The 24,649-nt window shown below is 36.5% G+C and overlaps 1 protein-coding gene across 1 annotated transcript in view; it reads left to right on the top strand.

Annotated features, from left to right (window-relative positions):
* The window catches only part of LOC150099055 (uncharacterized), a 233,543-nt gene extending 214,612 nt beyond the window's left edge, over positions 1 to 18,931 (top strand). The window contains exons 8-9 of the mRNA XM_090405052.1: positions 3,223 to 3,345; positions 17,104 to 18,931. Of these exons, the coding sequence (XP_090261178.1) occupies positions 3,223 to 3,345; positions 17,104 to 18,455 (1,475 nt within the window). The 3' untranslated portion in view covers positions 18,456 to 18,931. The remainder of the gene's footprint in view (positions 1 to 3,222; positions 3,346 to 17,103) is intronic.
* Positions 18,932 to 24,649: the final 5,718 nt, after the last annotated feature.

Genomic DNA, 24,649 nt, shown 5'->3' with positions numbered 1-24,649 from the left:
AAAAAAGATTGCACTTATTTTCTTCATCCAAACAAAATGAAATATTTACGAGAAACAACAGTGGCTTGTTATCAAGTTTTTTTTTTATTACAAAAGAAGTGGTAATAGTACAGAAGGGCATGGATATTTTTGAATGAGGAATAATGTGCAGAATATCATTTCTTTAAGCTGAGATTGATAAAAATCCCACACTTCGAAATTGTCAAAAACAGTCTGATTTTGCAAACTCATTCCTCTTTTATAGTCAGACCATTTAATTGTGGTTCTCAAAATCACAGAAACAATTCAATTACTAGCATGGTCTGATCCGCATAATAATATGTATACACACACTATCTGATCAAAAGTATCCGGACACCTACTCGACACTGTAATGAGACTTTCCAGTAGTGGACATTAATACGGGGTGGGTCCACTCTTTTCTTCTATGACAGCTGTCAGAAGGTCTCTGGAGGGATGGCAGCACATTCTTCCTGAAGAGCTGTAGCCAGAGTAGTTCGTGATGTGGGTCGTTGCGATCTGGAACGGAGACGGCGTTCTAATTCATCCCAAAAGTGTTCTATGGAATTCAGGTCAGGGCTTTGGGCTGACTAGTCCATTTCTGGAACGTTATTGTCTACAAACCAGTATCTCACAGACCATGCTTTATGGTAGGTAGCATTGTCATGCGGATACGGACAATAGTCATCACCTAATTGATCTTCTAGCGTACACAGTATGCAACGGGTCAAAATGTCCTTGTACCTTTCTGCATTTAGATTTCCGTGTAGTGTTATGAGAGGGCCAAGTCAATTCCATGAAAAACATCCCACACTGTAACGCCACCTCCTCCAAATTTTACTGTTGTCACAATACAAGCTTGCAGGAATCGTTCTCCAGGTATTCGCCACACCCAGACCCTCCCATCGGACTGCCACATGGTAAAACGTGATTCATCACTCAAAATCACACGTTTCCACTTGTCCACTGTCGTCGCTCTTTACACCACTGCAGGCGGCGCTTAGCGTTCACAGGAGAAATGTTTGGTTTGTGGTCAGCTTCTCGACCATGGAACCCCATTGCTCTTAACTCTCGACGCATCGTCATTGTGCTGGCTGGACAGTTAGTAACACTGCGGAACCCGGGTGATTGTTTCGCTCCAATGGCGATTTCCACGAACCACATTCAACGCGGCCTACCCGACCGTGGTTTTGTTGTGCCTTCATGTTTCAACTTCACAATCACGTCTCCAACTGTTGACTTGGGCAACATGAGGAGGATTGAAATGTCTTGGACAGATTTCTTACTGATGTGGCAACCAATAACTAGTCCACTTTCGAAGTCACTGAACTCCCTTGACTTACCCATTCTGCTCGACTTCTTATCACTGAACAGCACACAGCTACGTGCCTCCGTTTATACCGGTAAGTGAGGTCGTAGTGACATCTAGACATAAGTTTACGAATTACAGAGGGGTGTCCGGATACTTTTGATCAGATAGTGTATATATGATGGTCTGATCCGCAGTATATATATATATATATATATATATATATATATATATATATATATATATATATATATATATTCTGCGGATCTATAGCCAATCAATCATAATTACTGAGCCTCTGTCACTCAGTCAGTATAGAAAGACGAAGCCCTGGGTTCGATTCTCATCCATGACGTCAGGAATCTTTATCTGGTCTCTTTACTAAAGGTGAGTTAGTAAACCGACCTCGTGAATACACACGGATCTACAGTCAAAAAATACATACTTAATCCCTCATTAGGAGGGCTCAACCCGTCCTAAGGGATGGGTGAAGAGAGAGGAGAACCCTACACGAATAAATATAAATAAATTTACTTAAACTTCCATGCAGTCAACTGTATCGTAAGTCAACATTAGTTTATTTTTAAAGCATAAATGTATGCTTTAAAAATAATCTAACCAACACATGTATACCGTAATCCTAATGCTTTTCACTCCATTTATACTTCGGTATATATTGATCAAACTATAAACAAATTTTTTTTTTAGTTGGGATTCACTTCACACGAAATCGCAGATCGTTACAAACTTAATTCAAGTAAGCGCTCATAGGTCATCACTATTAATGATCCTGTGGCCATGAATAATCATGTGATCTTTGTACCATGCTGCACGGATAGACGGCGTATTTAACTTCTTTGAAACTAGACCATATAATTCCGAACATTATTTTCCAAGTCTTTTAAATATGAATTTAGGAAATAAGACCTTGTAATTATTGCCATTTCCTTATCATTTTGGGTAACGATATTTTTCCAAGATACTCTTTGTCATTGTAATTATTAGTTACATCAAATTGTAAAGGATTACGACAGATTTTAAAATTGTTTTCGGAGATTAAGTTGCACCTTTTTACGATCTAGAGACTCGGAGTATTTCTCCTTGGTTTTTTTTTTTCTTTACCGAGATAAGATGTATCGAGTTAAATACCTCCCATTATTACTGGGACATTCCTTACGTACGTACTACATGCTAGTGAAATGTCTCTCTCTCTCTCCCTCTTTTGTTTCAATCCAAGACAATACTCCTCGAGACTTCTTTTATCGAAATTCCGTAGATGGACTTTCCTTGTCACAAGTATTTCAGTTTAACGAAACGCAATAAAAATCACTGCGGCATACTTTTTGCTATTGGAAAACTAAAACAGCGACATTTTTTCTAGCACTGAAAACTAAGTTTTTTTTTTAAAAGTAAATATCCGCGGTGTTTGTTCCCTAGAGAAATATTTCAATCCGGGAAATCTTGACAACAATCTGCCGAAAACCCAAGAACAGCAAACCCCCCCCTCTCTTTCTTTTGAGAAGTATAGTCCAATATGCGTGAAGAGGGATAGTCGAGTGCAAACAATTCACTGAAGTGGCCATTCATGTTGGCTTCTTAGCGAGACGATCAAATGCCGATACTAAGTTGACGTGTTTCCAATAGAATCTACTTGATATCACGAGCAAGTGCTTTGTCTCACTAGGAAGTCTCAGTTCTACACTAGAGGCTCTAAAAATACTGAAACAGATTCTGTTTACGAAGTATGATATGATTACAAGCAGGAACTTGCGGCTGCGTATTAATACAGCAACTTATTTTTTGAATTATGCAGTGCGCTATTTCATATTACAAAGAAGTTGGAATATTATTTTGTCCATTTGTTTAGTGAGACCTCTGAACTGCATCTAACACTAGAATTTCTTTTCTTACAGCATCTCCCTATTCTTGTCGTGGGCGGTGTGGAGAATCTCAAGATGAGTCATGTGGATGCAATGAGAACTGTTTAACGGGAAACGTCACGTGTTGCGAAGATTACTGGAAAATGTGCAATCGAGGTGAGAGGTCATTTAACGAAACTAATTTATACTTTCCGGCTGAGTAACCAGCATCACGTGCATAATATTTGAAACATAAAATAGGCCGCTAAAATGCAGAAAATAATGTTAACCGATTACATTCACCATTATGGAAAATATTATATTATTAAATCTGTCGGTCTGGTTTGCCGAGTGGTAAAAATATCCGCCTGTCCATTCAGTAGGCTTCGGGTTCAAATCCCGCTATGGGCACAGATGTTCGATTGCCTTCAGGTGAAAGATGCATTTCATCACTCTGCTTACTGGAGATCTGAAGTGGCTTGAAGAATTTCCATGTTTCTGCGGACTCCTTAACTCGTCTAGATGTAATAGATGGGAGACACTCTTCTTCCTAACATGGATTTTAGGCCTGTTCCGGTATCATGCCATCTCTTTCTTGGTTTTGCACTTATTTTGTATTTGTATAATATTTTTGGTAGTCTGCAGTTGTTCATTAGATTTAAATGTTCTATCTATTTTTGTTATACTGTCTTATGTAGTAATTCATTTATTTTATGGTCCCCATCTACAGATGCTTTTCTGAGGAACTTCATTTCTGCTGTTTGAATTCGTTTTCCATCTTTCCTTTTCATGGTCCGTGTTTCGCTTCCGTATAGTAGAGTTGGTTTTGACGAGACATTATATAGTCCGATTCTGGTGTGTTTTTGTACTAGGGATGGCTTAAATATATTATTTATTATGCTGTTTACTTTGGCAAAGTTCGATATTTTGGTGCCTGTCTTTTTCTTCGTATGATAAATCACATCCCAAGTATCTGAAAGTATTTTATTATCTATCACTATTTTACTTCTTATTGGGTTTTCTCTAGATATTGTCATATTATACTGTTTTGAGATATCATCTTCTGATGTAGTTAATACTATTTGATCATCTGCAAACAGTGTATTTATCTTCTTTTGTGGGTTTATATTTGTATATCAAATGGGTTATATTGTTATAATTTTATATATATTTAGTTTTATTGAAACTCAGAGGTAGGAGGGTACACCCTTGTCGTGCTCTCTCTTGATATATCATTCCATTCTGAGATGTGTTCTAATTTAACTTCTATTTCCTGTATATATGCCTTTGTTAAAAGGAATTTTCATAATCGGTAAGGCCACGTGTGTTTCTTTTTTAAATTCTCTTCTCTATTAATAATTTTATTTTGGAGTAAAAATTGGATCTATGCACGATCGTACTTTTTCAGAAACCGTTTTGTTCTTCTAATAGTTTGTCATCTACAATACTGTTTAGTTTCTCATTTAATATTCCTGTATTAACAGACTAATTGCCCTAGTTATTTGCACTCTTCTTTATTTCCTTTTTTTATAGATTGGGATAACCAGTGCTTTTTTCCAGATTTCCAAGCCATATTAAAAATGTCAGAAGTCTTTCATTAAATTTTTCACCTGCATAGTTTTATATTTATAGTCTTCTCTTGGTGTTTTCCTATTTTTCAGTTAGATCCTTCTTTGTTTTAAAAACTCTTATTGCATTATTCTCATCTGTCCAGAGATTTTCGAAATAGGTAACTCATTTTTCTAACTCTATTGTTTGTATTTCTTTATTGGTTTGGGCTTAAATAAATCCTTTTCTAGTTCTGTTACGAAACTGTTCCATCTCGATGTTTTTTCTCTTACTTCTCATTTTGCAATTGCACTTTCTTTTATACTCTGCTTCTATTCGTTTGGAATTTAGCCATTTCTGGTAACTGCCCTTTTTTGTTTTATATTTCTTTGTTCCTGATTCGTAGTCCTGTTTTTCTAATCTATTTTCGCTTTATTCCTAGGCATGTGCATTTTTGATATTATTGTCTAACAAGGGATCCTGTAATGAAGAAATTTTGTAATTCCCATGACAAGAATTTGTGTATTTTTATTTTTGCCGATACCGTATATAATGATCAGTTTAATTCAAAGCCTCGATACGCTCTTACGTTTACGTAGTCAATTATTGATTTAAATCCTCTGGCTGACCAAGTATATTTATGTATTTCCTTGTGTTTAAACACTAAATTCATTATTCTCACATTATTATAAATGACAGTCGCGCAGTCTGCGACCATTTTGATTACATGTATCTTCGCCAAGTTTGGTTTGTATTTTTTGTTTCCTATTTCGGCATTCTGTAATTCTTTATAAAATATCTTACTGTCTTCTTCTTTTCCCTCCCCTGGTGCACCAATTACTGTTATGTGGCCTCTTAATGTCTTGAGTCTAATTTCTATTAGTGTTTAGTTCAAATAGAATCTTCTATAATATACAAAATTGTTCTTTAGAGATGTATGTACCATAAGTATACCTGCTTTTGCCCTTTATTTTTTACCCCACTATGGATTTGTTTTCTTAATATGGAAAGCTAAATAGTCTTTTTATATGAGTAATATGTTTCAAGTCCACGAACTGAATTCATTTTCAAAGTCAGACCCAAAGGGTTTCGGATATTGGTCGGTCTTATTAGATAGGATCAGCAGTTCTGAAGGATGAATGACAAAATCGAATTTGCTTTTATTCTGTTGGTAATAATGAGCGGTCTTATATTTTGTCTTAGGCAAGATCAATATCAATTTTACTTAGGCCTATCACCACCTGCTAACGTTCTACCCTTTACGCTGAAATTATTTTAAAATCTGTACTTTTCTTCCTACTCGAAACTGGGCTGAATTTTGTACGTCATCATGCAATATTTTTGTTCTACCTCATCTTCAAGGGATATTTTATCCTGCAGTCACTTCCCTTCATTCTATAGATTCAAGTGTCATTCTTATCCTTATTGGTTTGCACAGCTCAGAGAATTCTATTTATCTTGAGGAAGGAACTCTTTCGATATCTTTGTTTGAGAAGGGTTTTCCCCGACATTATTTTTGCAAGATTTTAGTTTGTAAGTTTAAGACTTGATCCGTATCTATGTTAATGAATTCTTATTTTCCTGATTAATCATCATCATCAAATTCCTGCCATGTACCCTCAAGGGGTGTACAGGATATGACAGTACTACATAAAAAAATTACATCATTACTAACTTCCTATCTACAATTTTCCTCCAAATCAGTCTGTTACTTGTCAAGACTCCAACATAATCAGATCTTATATTTCTATCGTCTAAGGCACTTTGTACCGTATCAATCCACCTATATCTTGGTCTTCCTCTGGGTCGTTTACCTGCCAACCTGGCAGAGAACACTTGTTTTGCTAATCTTTCCTCTCCCATTCTATTTAAGTGACCATACCATCTGAGATTAGCTCTGCTAACGCATTCCTGGATGCTGACAATGTCAAGTTCTTTCCTAATATCCTCATTTTTAATATGATATTGCCATTGATGCCATCTGTTCACGCCTCTAATCTTTCTCAGGACTCTCATATCTGCGGTCTCTAGTCTTTGGTCAAGTGTTTTACTTCTGACCCAGCTCTCAGATCCATAAGTTAAAATTGGTTTGAACACAGTCTTGTATACAGCTAATTTAGTGTTCCGACTAATTTCTTTCTTATTCCATATGAATTTATTCAATTGACTTCCCACGATACCAGCTTTGCTGATTCTGTTATCTATTTCTATATTTAATTTACAATCTTCAGTAAAAATTGTGCCTAAGTAGCGGAAATGTTTTACTTGTTCCACAGGTTCTCCATTCACAACACAGTTGACATTTTCAATGATTCTGCCTATTTTCATTGTCTTTGTCTTTTTATTGCTGACCTTCATACCATATCTATTACAACAGCTATTCAATTTAGTCAGAGAATCTTGCAGACTTGTAGCGGATTTATTTATAAGTATAACATCATCCGCATAAAGCAAAGAGCTGACATTAACATCTCCAATTTTGATATCAGGTTTAATACCACATTCCTTCATAATGTGATCCATATAGATAATGAATAACAGAGGGGATAATGTACATCCTTGTCTCACACCAGATTTAACATTAAACCATCTTCCTGTACTTCCTTCAATTCTAACTGCTGACTCACAACTCAAATAAAGACTAAGTATTGCTTGATATAATGCCCCATTGACACCATATAACTGCAGCGTATTGAATAGCTTCTCTCTTGGCACATTGTCATATGCCTTTTCCAAATCGACAAAACTTAAATACAGATCTTTGTTATATTCCCATGCTTTCTCGACTATTTGTCGTAAAGTGAAGATCTGATCCTGACAGCCTCTATTTGGCCTGAATCCAGCTTGTTCTTCACCAAGCTTTTCTTCCACAATTCTTCTCAACCGTTTCTCAAGTATACTTGCATAGATCTTGCCAGGAACACTCAGTAGGGAAATACCTCTGTAATTCTCACATTCAGTTTAATTTCCCTTTTTATATATGGGTACTATGAGAGCTCTACTCCAATCATCGGGAATTCGTCCCTCTGTCCAGGCTTTCTGAACTATGCAGTGCAGCCACTGTAAGACTCTTCTACCACCATACTTCAGCATTTCTGGTCGAATATCATCTACTCCTGCTGCCTTTCCACATTTCAAGCCTTTGATGGCTTTTTCTACTTCAAGTATGGATATGTATTCCTGACTGCATGCCTGGTCAGTGTTTTTTATCACTGTGCTGTCATCACTGCTTGTTTCATTTAGCAGTTTTTCAAAGTAATTACTCCATACTTCAAGGATATCTTTTTCTCCTGTTTTCATTTCACCTTTATCATCTCTAATTCCTTTTGCAGCACTCTTTCCTCCATTCCTAAGCTTCTTCAACAACCTCCAGAATATTTTGCCACCTTCTTGATATTTATTTTCTATATTCTTGCCAAAGTCCTCCCATGACTTTTGTTTAGCTAGTTTTACACACTGTTTAGCTTTCTTACATTTGTCTCTGTATTCTGTAAGAGTAAAAGCTGACTTATTTGCCAGGAACTTTTGATATGCTTTCTTCTTTTCCTTCACTGCCTCTTTAACTTCCTGTGTCCACCAGGGAGTTCTGATTTTTTTTTATCTTTGCACACAACCTCACCACATGCCTCTCTGGCAGAATCAATCAATGTTTCCTTCAGAGTTTGCCACTGAATCTCCAAGGTTTGATTCCTGTTCTCAAACTCTTTCATTTTCTTTTCAATAATATTTTTGTATTTTAGTCTACAGTTTACATCTGAGAGCTGCTCAACTTTTATTCGCTTTAAAACTTTCTTACATGTTATTCTTTTCAATATGAAATTCAATTTTATCCTGCTCAAGACTAAATAGTGATCACTTCCAATTTCAAATCCTCTGTACACTCTGGTGTCCTGCACCAGGGAGAAAACATCACTATCAACAATAACATAGTCAATGAGACTTTTCTTATTCCTAGCCTCTTCTCTCCATGTGAATTTGTGCACATTTTTATGTTGGAACATGGTGATTAATTAAATTAATAATCATTTACGTTTTGTTTATTATATCTGTCTTGTACAGTATACTTTTTGGACCATTTCATCAAATATCATTTTCACTCCTAAAAGTCTGCCATCGACATTGCAACGAATGTGTTGTCGCTATTTGCGTAAAAGTGTGTTAGTCTCGATTTGTTTATTCGAAGTCGAGTTATTCAATCCTGTTAACGATGTATTTATTTTATTTTTTTCCCCATTTGATCTTTAATATAGTAGTTAATTAGGAAATCGATTCTTCCTCAGGATCTTGGATTAACCATAACTATAGAGTAAATGGCCATATCGTCCATTTTATTTTTAATTTACTTCATATAGGCCCATTATCTTCTGGTAGTAAGATCATTGCACCAGCATATCCTTTCACTTTTAATTTATCCAATTTTTTTCATTCGTTTACGTTCTTAATTTGGTGACGGATATCATAATAATGTTGGACTTAACCAAAGGAATTCATTTCTTCAGTCTGTCTTTGTTCAGAATTTATTATAAATGTCTGGCATCTTTCTAATTTTTATTCCATCTTTAGAGATTTGTTGTATTCTAATGATTCCTCCATTCTTTTGTTTTAATATGAACATTGCATTTACTGTTTCTCTAAATCCTTGTTGCTCGTTGTATAATTCAGTTGAATATAAATAATTTATGTAGTGCAGAACAGATTTATTCCTGAATCTTTTAAATACTGCATATTTCTTTCGCTAATTATTTTTCAGATTAGATGAAACTTAAATATAAGTGTCTCACACTTTTTTCCTGAATTATTCTGTTTTTCCGAGAACTAGTTTATGGTCGCTTCCTTTGTCTGCTGATGTTATTGTTAAATCATTCGTACAAAATTGCAGCATATTTATTCCGTTTTAATTATTTCTTCCGCAAATGCATTTTCATGTTTATTACTCTACAGCTTTGCCTTTTTTCAAGAAGAAATTGTTTCAGTTCTCCAATTAATTCTTTTTCCATCGCACTTCTCAGTATTTCATCCTTTAGCTTTGTTTTCCGTATTCTGTTCCGGAATAGCTGTCCAATCTTCTAAACTTTGGTTTATTTATCCTTTCCACTTGTAATAATAACTCTTCTGGTCATAAGTGGCCTATTAAAGATCCACAGATATACTTCTCTATAAAAATTTGAGAAGCTTAGACAAGGAGAAAAGTTTTTACCAAACATTGAAAAAGAAACATCAATTCTCTCCTTTTTTCTTACTGTTAAGTAAGGAAGAAGATTCCTGAACAATCAAGGTATTTGTGGCGTCGTTTATTTATACGAAATAATAGCCGTTATAAGCAGCTGAAAACAGGATCAGGAACGTGATATTTTGTTCGCAAACAGAGTTGTTGTTACGTTTGATTAGCGAGCTGCGAGCAGTTGCAGGTTTGGTTCTTCTGTCGGCATCTTCAATGAAGAAGAAATTACAAAGATGGGAGACGGAATAAAAAAAAAAGTCATTACTTTCAGACTCTTGCGGAAGAAAGGTAATAAGCAAGGCCTCTTTGAACGTGCAAAAACCTTCCATCTTCATTTTGTTTAGTGTGAAGTAAGAACACAAGAGCGCCACCGCAGTCCCACGTGACCTTAAATTCCCATTATGATGGTTTATGCTGTCAGATGAGGAGACAAATAGTCCTTTGGACTAATGGTCGTTAATGGTTGGAGAAGCAGAAGCAAATGAGGTGGCATCGAATCAATAAGGTCATTCGGTTTCTGAGGGTGCTCTGAAATTTCAGAGGAACAGAAAGTAATTTTCAGTTTTTGTTTCTTTGGAATGCTATATGAAAAGTAATACAGAATTAAATTTCTAATTCTTACAAAAAACATGCACGTGAGCATGGTTTTTACGAGATATTTTAGTGCAAAAATGATCCAATTCGACTGCAAAATATTTTGGCCCTCCCACTCTTCAATGAGTATGACTCAAAATTGTAGAATCTTCAAGCATATAAATCACTCTTCCCCACCTCATCGAACACTTTTTTAGAGCAGTCAGGTTTCTTCGTCTAAATGACATCTTAAATATAATCCGTCCACCCAGGAAGAGGATCTTGGATTTCAGCAGGACCTGTTTTTGATACCACAGAAGCAAATAATATTCAATTATTTTTTTGTATATAATACCGATGTGAAGTATATTATTATTTACTAGTATGAGGTAAAATAGTGGAGGGACGAGTGTTTCGTTTTTTCAGTAACCATTACACCACATTAGTCCTATAAATGCAATTCTAATTAATGAGTGAAGACTCACTTTTTGGGGGTGTGGAGGAGAGAAAACAAGCACACGACTGTAAAGGATAGAGAAATTCTCTGCTTTTAGGTGCGTATATTCCTATAAAACGGATACTCTTGTTTATTATTAATTTCCGACTACTGTTAATGTAAAATTAGTTTGTTACATGAATGAGGATATTCCTATGCTGCAAGCAAAAGAAAGAATAGAATAACCTTCTAAATGCAGATGGTGTGAAGAGGTTGTTCAACTAACGAGTGCCCATTTTGCTAAAAGCTATCAACCTTGAGATCTCTGTTACCTCTTCACTGAATGATAAACTCAGATGTATGAGGATAAGATATTACAGCTGTTGCACGAACTGAATAAGAATTCAGCTGAACTGGCGAGGCTATATAATTGGAGTCTCAGAACAGGGAAGATTCCGCAGGAGTAGAAAGAATGTATGGGAATCCCATTGCACAACGGTGGTGCGAAGACCGATGTATCCAAATCTGTGGGATGGTGAAGATTTTGGAAAAATCGGTTGATAGTGAATTTCCACTTTGCAATGAACAGCATGGGTTTACGAAGGGGAAGGTCATGTTTTAGCAACTTGATCACTGAAATAGATAAGAGGAACGGAAACTAGCAGGATGGTTGATAAAAAAAATGTATACCACAAGGATCAGTCTCTGGTCCACTTTTATTCGATCTGTACATTAATGACAGTGGAAAGGATTTGACAGGCGACATTCAGTTATCTGCTCATGATGCAACGATGTTAGAAGAACCCGATCAAGATCTTGGAGTGTTAGTAGGTTAGCAAAGATAAGAATCGTTGTGATTCAGATACAGGACAGAGTGTTAAAAATAATGATGAGGATTGAGACATATACAGGATTTCAGTTTAAGGGTGGGGAAAGGACAAGATTTTTCTTGCATAATATTAATGCACACGCCAGTTGTTACGGTTTGGTCTTTACCTTTTGTAAATTTTCTTGAATAGAGAAATTAGGCGTTGATTTTACCTCTCGCCTTAGGCAGTTTTACTGAATTAAAGATTAGATGCAAATGAAGTGAACCCTAAATATCGACATGTTACTGTTTAGTATAGTGCAACTCCAATGTTGCGAACATCAAATCATACCCAACCGTGTTATGTGCTTTTTGCTTGGCTAAAATCGCACTGTACTTAATGACAGGTGAGTGTATTTTCCTTTTGATTCTGTTCACTGCTGGACGAAGGTCTCCCCTCTGTTGTTTTTAGTCCATCTCCATGTAGCCTGTTTAAGATCTTATCCAGGTGTCTTGATGTTATTTTTAGCATACTTCTCAGCTTTTTGTTTAGGGCTTCTGTTAAAGTCCATGTTTCGACAGGAAGTATGCACTGGTCGAATGTTTTTCTTTTCAGACTCATAAGCCATCCATAAAGATAACTTGTTTAATTTCACGGTTCTTTGGTTTATGTATTTTTTAATCCAATTATTGTGAGGCTTCATTTAGTCTTTCTTCCAGATGATGCAGCCTTTTTTGTATTGGAAACAATCAATCACTGTTTATATATGTAATTGAATTACAGAAGTTGCATTATTGTAAACATGTTTTAACTGAATCAAATGATTTTCCGCAGTCAGTCTATGTAGGCGAGCCATAAGGGTTTATCGTCCAAAGGATTGTAATTCTTCCTAAATCCAGCTTGTTCACAGGATTGCATTCCCTAATGTAATTTTTGTGAAGGCGGCGGCTTATAGGGCTGTAGTTTTTAATTTCTTCTTTATTGCCCTTTTTTTAAAAAAAAATATTATTAGGAGTGAATTTTTCCCTGCTTTAGGCATTTATACCATAATTTCATCGTTTACCGCATCTCTATTTTTTTCCCTCTCATAGTAGCTATTTCCTTTGTTTCAACTGATAATGTTTGTCTTCGGACCTTCATATTACACGATCTAATTTCATACTTTTGCGTATAGTTTACAGATGTTCGAATATTTTATTGGTCTCATTCAAATCTCTTCCCTTTGGTGCCTTTTTACACTTATTTCTAGTACACGATTGAAGAGAGATTTCATTAACATCATCGATGGTAGTAGTCTAACTAAATTGGACTTTCCCCCTTTCTTATGGGTACTTTCTGTATTATATCTTTTGTTGGAGAGGATGAAGTCTATTCCATTTTCGGTTGATTTTCTTGAATTCAGAGAAGGAAATAAGTCTTGGCATTAGGTGTCCATTCTAATAAGGAATGCATGTCCTCCTATTAAGAGTTGTTTACTTTCCAACTTGGAATAATATGTTTCCGACAAATGCAGCTCTCGAATTTTGGGAAAGGAAATATTTCCTAACGTTCTCACTTGGATTCGAACACACATCCTCCCGTTCGATAAGCAGGCACGTTACACTTAAGCTATTGCATACCACGCTAATATGTCCCGTTATTACGCCTTTATGCTTTCAGATACGTATAATTAAAAAAAATCGTGTGCTTACCTCCAGAATACGAACGTAAAAATTATCCCTACTCTTCCGCAAACAAGAGGTCAGCCTTATAAATCTCAAAAAAAAAAGTTTTCCTTCACATCGCCTCTAATGTTTGTTTATAGATCATTTAAAGTAAAAAAAAAAACGTATGCAAGCTGTAAATATTAGTAAGAATTCCTTTAAACCTGTTTTATACGCAGTGGGTATAAATATTTCACCTTTATTAATTACAAAGTAAAACCCCTTCCTAGACATTAGTCCTTCTGTACATAATATTCTACGATTGTAAAATGTGTTAAACCATAAATAACGAATGAGTCGTTTTTTTAAATTGTAGCTATAATAGTAATCATTTTCTTCTTTGCGGGGGGCATCTACTGCTAAATTTGTTTTATATTTAATCGCACTTCTAATGAGTTTGGAACCAAATAATTGGGCTACGTATTGGTTTCTATTATATAAGATAATTAGCCGTATGTGCTATGTAGCATATTTTACCACGTTTTTAACTTTTCCGCCCGGTTGTGATTTCTTTGAGACGTGAAAGTAAGATGTATGTAGAGAAACACATCAAGTTAGTAGTAGTAGGATAGGTAGCCTGTTCTTAGTAAATAGAACAATTCTAGAGGGCGACAGGGAAATAAGATCCGGTTTGTCATGCCTGTACTCAGCAATGCAAGTCCCAAGTTAATTCGTTACGTGGTTTCGTCTTGTCAATTCATTACAAGAAATAAAGAATGTTATACTTCCAAGCTCGATCGACCTCACTTTTAAAAGAAGTGAAATATAACGTGCACACAGAATTACCTTTATTCCTGATTAAATTTCTAGTATCATTCGCTTTGGTAGGATTGTCTATAATGTATTTATGGTAGAAAGGCTTCCATAATACACTACACGATCCTGCTTGAGGATAAAAGTCTTTCTATTTCAAGTGTCGAACGCTTTGCATTCATTCGAGTCACCATCGTCCAGATGGTAAGTTACAATCTTCTTTACACTGATTAATGCGTTTTCCCAATAGTTCTCCCGCAATAAGATTATATTTACGAGTACAAAGGAGCTCCCTCTTCCGGGTGGGGGTAGTTCCTTCGACGATTCCTTGAAAGTCCAACACGCCGAAAAACGGCGTGTTGAATTTTCAAGGAATCCCCCTTCCCCGTGTCGTTGTCGTCCCCTCAAGTGTTCTCTGGCCGGTTTGCCTGTTGGTGAGGGGGAAACCGGAGTACCCGGAGGAAACCTCACTCCACGGCCCGAGACCGACTAACTCGACGTCGAGTGGAAGAAGGTAGGAAATATTTCCTCAAGGCCTTCGCTTGGATTCGAACGCAGATCCTCCCACTCGACGAGCAAGCACGTTACGCTTAAGCTACCGCAGAACACGCGAACATCTCCCGTTATTACGGCTTTATGCTGTTTACTACGTCAAGCTTAAACAATACGCTTCCACTAACAGCCACGTGCTGATTTCTTTATGTGTCGCTTTGATACACCACTAATCATGCCTGAAAGTTAACCACACGCTGCTTTATAATAAATCCTTCACAAATACTGGGTTTAGTTTTACTCTAAATTTTGAGAAATGAAACCTTCCTTTCTCCCCACCCTACAAAATGGTAGAGAGAATTTACGTCATACCTCCTCTCTTAATTATTAACCCTTTCTGAAAAAATTCTATTTATTCTGTCTTTAGGTCCACAAAAAGCAGGAGTATCAAGTATTTTTCTGAAATGATTCATTTTAGAATCATTCGTCACGTAATAAGAAAGTTAGTGATTTGATTCCAATTGGAATCACTAGGGCAGAAAGGGTTAATGATCAAAAGAGCTTCCTAGCTACTACCGGGCTTTTGATCAGTGAGATCTAAATAGAGACATTTTAGCGTAGTTCAGCTCGGAAGATTTTAAGAATTTGAAAGGACCCACACTAAAAAATTTGCTTTACAACAAAAATAAAATACTTATCCTGCCTTGTTCGTCCCTCGGATAAGATTCTGATCTTATCCCAGAGAAAGAAACAATACGTCAACAACCGTTTGAAAGTGGAATCCGGAAAAGAATCGTCGCACTTTTTGAGGCTTGGGAAGTTTAGGTTCCCTGAAATCCATTGGTGTCCAGAACCTAAGGGGGACAACTGAAAATCACAATTCAGACGAATCAGCTTGTGGCAATTTGCATAACTGACGATTTTGAGTAGAAAGCGAAGAGCGTACCCACTCAAATAGGACGAGAAGAGGTCCCGTGGTAGCACCCAGCAGAATAAGACTGCCTAAGCGAACTGTGTTTGAAGGAATAAAGTTGCCAACTTCGATGCCTTCTAATGTCTCAAAGACATTGTCAGGATGATTTCACGTGCGGAAGAAGTATTGTAAAGCTTGAAGAAGGCTGCAGGATTACTGCTATTGCCGGAGAGTTTGGAATCACATGGCGTTGTATCCAGGCTGTGAGCAGCGTATCAGACGTCGCTCTACCACGGACAGATTTTTGGTTATATAACAGTAAAACGTAATCGGCGCACTTCAGCTAGCAAGTTGGTTCCATTCAAGAACAGATATCTCGATAAACTGTACCAAGACATCTGTGCAAGTAGGCCGAAGGTCTGTTTTCTCACACTTCATCGCAGAGCACGTTTTCAGTGGTGATGTATCCATAAAAAATTGGAAAAAGCACCAATTGGCTAATGTACTCTTTACATATGAGAGCGGGTTTTATCTTCCCTACGATTCTAGATGACACTTGATCTGGCGTGAAAGTGGTACTGTTAACCATCGCGAGAATGTTCAAGTGAGGGAGAGATACGGTGGTGCTGGAATCATGGTGTGGAGGCATTATGCTTAATGGACGCACCGAGCTAGAAGTGCTGGAAAAAGGGAATATGACCTGTGAATAAAATTGCAACGAAGTCCCTCAACGTCGTGTTCGATTGTTCTGTGCTGCTGTAAGCGAAAAATTCATTTTTTGCAGATGACACCAGCACTCTTCAGATTTCAACACCACAGAACACGTTTGGGACGCATTGCTGTTCAAAATTCTCCTCCAGAAAACAAAGAATGCTTTGGAGTGGACAAGTTTGCCTCAAGAATTCCTGACTCACTTGGTGTGAGGGCTGCGTCGCAGTTAACATATTCCATAAAGAAATGTATCTCCGCCTAATTTTCTGTAAGCACTGTACATTAATTCCATAACTACGCCCTTGGGAAATCTGTAACCTTCGCCAAAAACGTATTGCAATTTAATTTGTAGGAAATTTTTAAACAGTTTATTAGTATGCTGGCAATAAATTTAGTGCACATTTGGCTGTATCATGAACATTTATATATATGCAGGTAAAAATGTAGTTCCTTAGCATTTGGACAGCAGTGTATAATGCTATTCCCAAATATCAGCTCAATCTGAAACAGAGCATTGACATCCCCCCCCCCCCCCCCATTGAATTAAAAGAAAATTGTATATACATGGATAATAAATTGAGTTTGTTTCTTTTCGTGAAAATAATAATATTCAGATAATTTTGTTTCGTTAACTGATTCTTTTTTAAACTGTTGATGTGTGAAGATGCAGACGACTTTTTTTTTGTTATTTTCCATTTAATTCATAATCAGTACTGCATTGCTACAGCAGCTTTATTTTCGCTATTATTAATGATCGAAATTCCGTTGTTTTTCAGGAGGTACAGCCCAGGGTAGAGACAATGAGGATCTCATACCGGCTTTATCAGTAGCGACACCTACAATTCAAATTATAACTACTACTACTAGAGATGAATTTACAGACGAGGATAACGAACAAGAAACCACTCCAACTACCACTCGTCGAGAAATCATTCCTTTGCTGTCCAGTACTACGGAAAAAGATGCAGAAATATCGACAATGTCCGATACCACTTCAAGTTATTCTGCATCCGAACAATCATCATACACGCAGAATATCATTCGCTCTACATTTCCATATACAACTAGGTTGCCAACGTCCGAGCCTGAAACTTCTACTACAACTGTAGGAAGAACGTACCCTCCCACTTCTCCGAGAATCATTACTACGACAACACGAGCACCTTTAATTACAACTGTCAAACGGACGATGCCCACCACTCCATCCCAGCCACCCACAACTACTCAAAGCAGCACGCAAGCTACCACCACTACTACTACAACAACGTCCACACTTCCTCCTACTACCACTCCTCCTCCAACAACGACGACGTCCACACTTCCTCCTACTACCACTCCTTCTCCAACAACAACGACGTCCACACTTCCTCCTACTACCACTCCTCCTCCAACAACAACGACGACGTCCACACTTCCTCCTCCAACCACTCCAACCACAGAAAGAACTACTACAATCACTACTACTGTACAGCTAATACCAACTACTATCACAACACAAACCCCCTCTCCAACAACAACTACTAAGATTACAACAACTGAAACAACTACTCCTTCAGTGCTCACCATCACCATCCCTCAAGAAACACCATCAACTGCCAAGACAACCGAAAGTGATTTACCCATACCAGAAGCTGTAATGAGCAGTCCTCTATCTGCTACCCAGACATCCACCGTAAGCCAGGTCACTCTCTCTACCAAGCCTCAATCAACATCCACTTCTACAACCTCCACTGTCAGTATTACCCGAACCAACTCTTTTCCAAATACTCTTTCAAAGACGCCGAGTAGCAGCCCCAGAATTAGCACAGCTTCTCGGTATACCGTCTCCGAACAATCCACAACTCAGGGATCTTCCTCTTCTAAAGATGGCAAACACCTCACAGCAATGTGGCAAAGGGCGGTTCCCACATCAGCATCAAAAGCAACGTCCGACAATTCACACACGACCACCCTCATCGCAGTTATAGCCGGAGTTGTAGTAGCAGCTTGCATATTAGCCTTTTCGGCCTACGTCATCGTAAAGAAAAGAAAAATGGTTCAGACTAAGCTCGCAGAGGATTCGGAAATGAAATATCTTTCCGATAATGAGGTCATAGAATACGCCGACTCATCGCTGAATAATGCTTAGAATGTTGTGTTGCATTATTAGAAAACGGTGCAAAAGCGAAAACCATAAATCTGTGATTCTTACATGAAGGTGGATGAGATCGTTGGTCCATTTCAAGTGGAATTAGTAAATGTGACTTTTTGACTCTGCTGAAGTCGAATTAAACAATCTTGGACGATATAAAATTTAATATTCACTACCTTAAGACCTAGACAGGGTTAACACGCAAGTATTTATTCTGAGTGTTGCTCACAGGGGGTTCGGTGAAAATAATGCTCTTTGGTGTTTTTTTTTTTTTTTTTTTTTGTACAGTATTCCCCGTGTGAGCCATCCATTGAGATGTTTGTATTGCTTTGCTATCCATACAATACTTTCACTTTTTGTACTAAACTGTAATTTCATCCAATATTCAAGTAACCGATGGTTCCAATGAGTCAAAAAATAAAGTGCGAAACGCCTATTCGCGATACAAGTTTGTCAATAAAGTCCTCTATTTTAACAAATGTAGAAGATTCATTTATTTGAATTTTTGTTACCATCGACAAGGAAGACTACTTCACTATTTCTTTTTCCCATCTAGAAACTTAACGATCGATGCAAGACTTATTGGCGGATTTAACAGCAGTATTGGGTCATTCCAGCAGCTTATAAGACATAGCTTTTAGAAGCACATTTAGAGACTTTAAGGTTCCATCTTGGCCACTCAAGTGTATCATCTGCCCTTTTATCAATATTCTTCTAAAAAGAACTTCACATATTACTTGCAGTCAGTGGTGAGCTATGGAAATTTTAACAAGGGGTCGTATCGTCGAGGGGGAAAAAGCAGTATTTCACACAAAAACTTATTAATACCGCTTGTGTACAAATTCCAATCAAAAAGTATGAGAGGACAATCAACCTCTAATGGCTATCATTTTTAAACAAATATTTCATGATCTAAACATGAAATATTTGCACACAATCAACTCTCTTAATTTATCTTACATAAGAAAAACATTTTTTAACTATCAAAATATAATAAGAATGAAATCTTTTATAAAACATTTGATCGGCTACGAGAAGGGTAAAGAAAGCGCATGCGCTTATTTTATTTTCAAACTTGGGTGCATTCGTTATAGAGGAGTTGAAACAATAATTCCAAATAATCCATACACTGCCGAATAGACTAATTTCTGTTAGGTCCGTATGAGTTTGTCGCTTAATATGTTTAAAAGACTTTACTTTTTTTATTTTTTCAAAAAAAGAAGAACAAGGGACTCGCAAATTTGAGAAAAATTAACAAAGGGCTCGCGCGAGCCCCTTATACCTCACCACTGCTTGCAGTAAATATTTATGCAACAGAAAATTCCCACGTTGTCTTGGGATCAAATCTGCGTGCAACCAACGCCAATTTTGTTGTAAAGTGGGTTGGTAGGAAGTTATGAACCATGAATGGGATGCAGAGAAGAACATATTTGACAGATTAAAAAGCGGGCTTTTAGTCTGGATGTTTTCGTTTAAAATAATCACAGCTCTATGACAAGGCAACATGTGAAACCCCGCATATTACTGGATTAATTCTGTTTTTACAAGATTGGTCGTTTTTGAAGCGAACAACATCAGCAGACGTTGGTATCTTGTGCTAGTTGCTTCTTTTAATTCCATGAAAGGTACGTTTGATAAGCGACGATGTTATCTTGGCAAACCTCCAACGGTACTCATTCCCTATTGTAATTCCATAGAAGTTTTTGCTCTGGAGACGCACACAACGAAGCTTTCGCTAAAAACGACGAAGAATTTGCCGTGCGACTTTCTTTTGAAAAGGTGACTGTTTTCCTATTGCCTGACAGCAGCTTAATTTTGTGGAAGCAGATATAAGAAGTTTTGATGGGTTTATCTGAAGGCAGAAAGGCAGTTAGACAAAACTTTCAGTTGTAAAAATACTGTCCATAGTAATGTGGTTAGGAACGGTGAAAAAGATAAGAACACTGCGAATAATTTATTCGCAATGTTCTTATCTTTTTCTACAAGTGCAAAATTTGCACTTGTAGAATTAGGTGGTTTTTAATTTAAACGTGAAGACATCTTTAATCACTGCTGCCAAATAAATATGTACAAGTCCAAATTTAATTTTAAATCAAAAATAGCAAATTCTTTCTCATCATTAACGACTGCTAATTTTTAGTTTATTAATAATTCAAGTTTTAATATTAATCTATCAGCTGCATTTTATTAATTAATGATAACTTTCCTTATTCCTTTTTGAAATTCAAAGTAAGTTTTGGCAAATCTCCAGCTGAGTATTTTATTTTTCACAAAATTGCTTCTGGCAATAATAAATAAAATTCAACTTTAAGAGCAGGAGTGCCATACTTTACGTACCTCTCACATAATGCAAAAATCATGTAGTTCTTAGCAGGTGCAGGAAAACAGCAGCAATCTCTATATTTTAGTTTTACTGTGTCATTTTCAGAAGTAGCCCTGACATTTTTCCTGAGCTGCCTAAAGAATATTCTCTTGTGATATCGATAAAAGGGACAAATGAAATTAATCCAAAGAACTGTTTTGAGGGCACTTTCTTTAGATAAATCTAGATAATATTAATCTTCTTTCTTATAAATTCTACCTGTCACTTTTTGAAATCCACATAAAGAGTTCTGTCGCCATCTCCTGAAGACGTCTGAATTATGGGATTATGATATGAGGCGCCCTCTCGATATTCTAGGACGGATAACCATAGTTTTAAAATACAGTTTTATTTTTTTAAGTCACTAAAGTTATAAGATATCTAGAAAGAAATATCTAATGACGAATCGGCTACTGGTTCTGGTTTTGTAACCAGTAACCGATTCATAATACGTATGTCGTATTTGTTGAGATTATTCTGACATCTTCTAGTACTTTTATGGCAAAAAGCGCTAATTTTATACAGACAGTTTCAAGAAGAAACATTGTGTGTATTCCATTGATATTTCTGTTCCGGTCGAATTATAAAATCATCACAAACTAATTACCTATTTCCAAAGCAAAGGGATGATTAATTGATTATATATATATATAATTGGACGAGAAATACTTAATCTAATTTGCTGTTTTGAAATTTACGACTGACAGTATTTAGCGTGATACGTCAAATTAATTTTTCGATTTAAAAATAAAATTCTTATATAAAATTGAAATCAGTTTTGTTACACAGGTTTACATCAAAATAGATTATTTATATTATATCTCATTTTCATAATTTAGTAATTTTACAGTTGGTGCTGAAAAATAATTAACTCGCGACGGCACCAAAAATCAATTACTCTGTTGCTATTGCAGTTATTCTACTCTAGTAACTACGAACACGGTGAACTCAAAGCTGTCGATATCAACTTTAGTCCACTCACATGCCTACTGTGGTGTAGGTTTGCACATATTCGTGGGTGGTATTATTATTATATATATAAAGTGATTATGTGCATATTAATCTGTGGTCACAAAATGCTATTTTTCTATCTCCACCCCCCTCCCAACAATGTTTGATAATTTCCCCCACAGTAAAAATATCGAGCTCTATACTATTTGCACCAATCTTATTACTCGAGGCTCTCCCTCCTTGTAAAACCGAATTTTTATTTAGTTTCTATTTTTATTCACTTTTTTCCTTGAAATGGATACTTTTAAACATATTTCATTAACTTGTACAATTCATTTATTATTTTAGTCAATCCTATTCCTAGAAAAAGTAATATCTTAGTTCCCAAACCTCTCGTCACACACTTTTCGAGATGGTATAATGAAAAACTCCATGTCATCGATTCATTTATTAATTTGGATAATTAATATATGAAATGCTAAAATTTTGCATAAAAACTGGGAGACCGAGAAAGTCTTATATTCGCAGTGTCAGTGATGTAAAGGACACCATAGGAACAACCATCAGATCAATGGGTCAAAAGTGTGCGAGTAATTGTGACAAAAACGGTAAGTCAAAAGTTATTTCAGACACGGGTATCAACAGACATCATCCTGGACTATTGGAATTTGATTAAAAGGTGTTACCTTCATTGCATCTACATTAATATTGTTTTGTATAGAAAGACGAGACCTCTCATCCCCCATTCCAAGTTTAAGTCGCAGGAGATGGAGTGGTTGGTTGCGGCGCATTGAGCCCACTGATCTCTCTGAATAGACAACAAACCCATCATCCTAATAGATGAACTTTGATTTATCCTTTGTGAACTACGCAAACGAAGAAATGTGTGCGTGCGGTGTCTGTAGCAGGTAAAATGGATCTTTTCTTATTGCATTCTGTGGCCTTCTGATGGAGAGATACTCTCCAAAAACTTCAAAGAATTTTGATCGATTTTATAAGTATTGATGACTGGAATAACATCCTTTAACTTTCACAGCGTATTATGACCTTCTCTGTTCAGCAGCTTAAATGTTTAATATGCTTTTCTCAATAAGAAATTTTAATTGGGGCAAGGAGGCGCTCTCTGTTGACATTACTCATCACTAGCTGATTTATAATATATTCATAATTGTTTATTTTTAGAAATACGACACTTTTACAACACTGCAATTCCCAATTTCGTAACCCTCTCTAGAAGATAATCAGAAAATTTTGCGCTACCATAAATTTTTAACTGCGTACTCAATTTTATTTCATCTAAAAAGAGATAAAGGAGTGGCGTAGCTGAAAATTGATAAATAAGTCAGCACCAGTTATATGTGGATAAAGGAAGTATTGAAGAAATCTCGCTACACTTTATTAATTCATAGACTTGGTATGGAGCATCTCACAGCTCTCCTAACCTTTCACGTCAGGTTCCCATAATAAATAACACGCTCGCAGAAATTAAATATTTATACAAAAATAATGAGATTGTGCGCACGGCATTGATACGGGAAATGTCTGACATTTAGAAGCCTGTAGAGGAGCAATATTTTACTCTGTTAAGATGTGTGGGATGCGATTGAGCTAAGAGAAGTTCATGGGAAAAAAAGCTGAGAAGATAAGAACCAAAAAAAACTGAGGCAGGCTGTAGAGGAATTCTGTTCCTGAGCTTAATATTTGATCCTTTACGTCAATAAGTTCGCTTAATTTTGCTTTTGCTTGTTCCCCACATTACTTGTGGCACCGCTCTATTTGCTTTTCATCCTTTTACTTAAGCTCATGTCACGTTTCTGTTCCATGCTACAAGGACACATTGATCGGAAATGTCTTTCCAAGCAGAAGGGTTTATCTCCTTTTTCTTAATATGTCCGCGAGACTGAAGAGTACACTCGATTCTGCTTGAATTCATCCATTAAACTGCTCTCAAAGTAATTACCTGAGTCTAACATGTTATTTTTAAAGATGTTATCCGTTTCTTTCTGCGTATGGAGACTTTTTTGGGGATGGTCTTGCACAAGAACAAGAAATAGTGAAGTCATCCTAATATTCACGTAATCCATTGTCCAGCAAGTCGAACTGTTCTCATTGAGAAATTATGCAAGATGGAGATAAATACTATTGATCATAATATTCTTTTATTGGGTAATTAACGCCCTCAACTTTTTAAACAGATATTTGACCCCGCGTGTCTACACAAGCAACACTAATGCCACAGCTGGTCAAATGACAGCTCGGTAAAACTACATTTTTACTGAATTGAGTAAAACAACAGACTAACATTCAGGGTATCACACTGTTAGAAAAAAATGCATCGCCGGACACCCAAGGATATGGAGAAAAGTCAGATGCAGTAATAAATCCTGGTGCATGCTGTTTCGTGTGGACACAAGGACAATGGTATCGCGACAAGAATATGAAGTCATGATCAATGATGTTTGGTTGTGGCAATGGAAAAGTCGAATATTAACTTGTGCTTCTAGCACCTCTTAATACTAATAGAGAAGGAATAAATGGTGTGGCCGAGGAAGCATAGCCATTCATATCGATCATTAATACGCATCTCGACAATGACTAATCGAGTCCCCACACATCCCTGATTTATCAGATCTCAATTCCATTTACCATTTCTTTGATGTCAAGAAATAAAATTATTCATAATTAAAAAAAAAAAAGTCTGCAGGAATTCCCAGTGTCCACGTGGTTAGAATAACAGACATCCTTGCTTCTGAAACCACAATATATTATTTTTTTTTGTGTGTGTGTGTGTCTCTTCAGATCTCTAATAGGTAAGATGGTGATGTCACAAAGGTAGAGAAAATCTTCAAAGTAAGCACTTTCACACATACACAAAGAG

The sequence above is a fragment of the Typopeltis vanoorti genome, chromosome 15 (assembly GCF_054136105.1).
Source record: "Typopeltis vanoorti isolate ZY-2024b chromosome 15, IOZ_Tvanoo_1.0, whole genome shotgun sequence".
In the NCBI taxonomy this organism is placed as follows: domain Eukaryota; kingdom Metazoa; phylum Arthropoda; class Arachnida; order Uropygi; family Thelyphonidae; genus Typopeltis; species Typopeltis vanoorti.
This window is presented reverse-complemented; position numbering and strand designations above follow the sequence as displayed.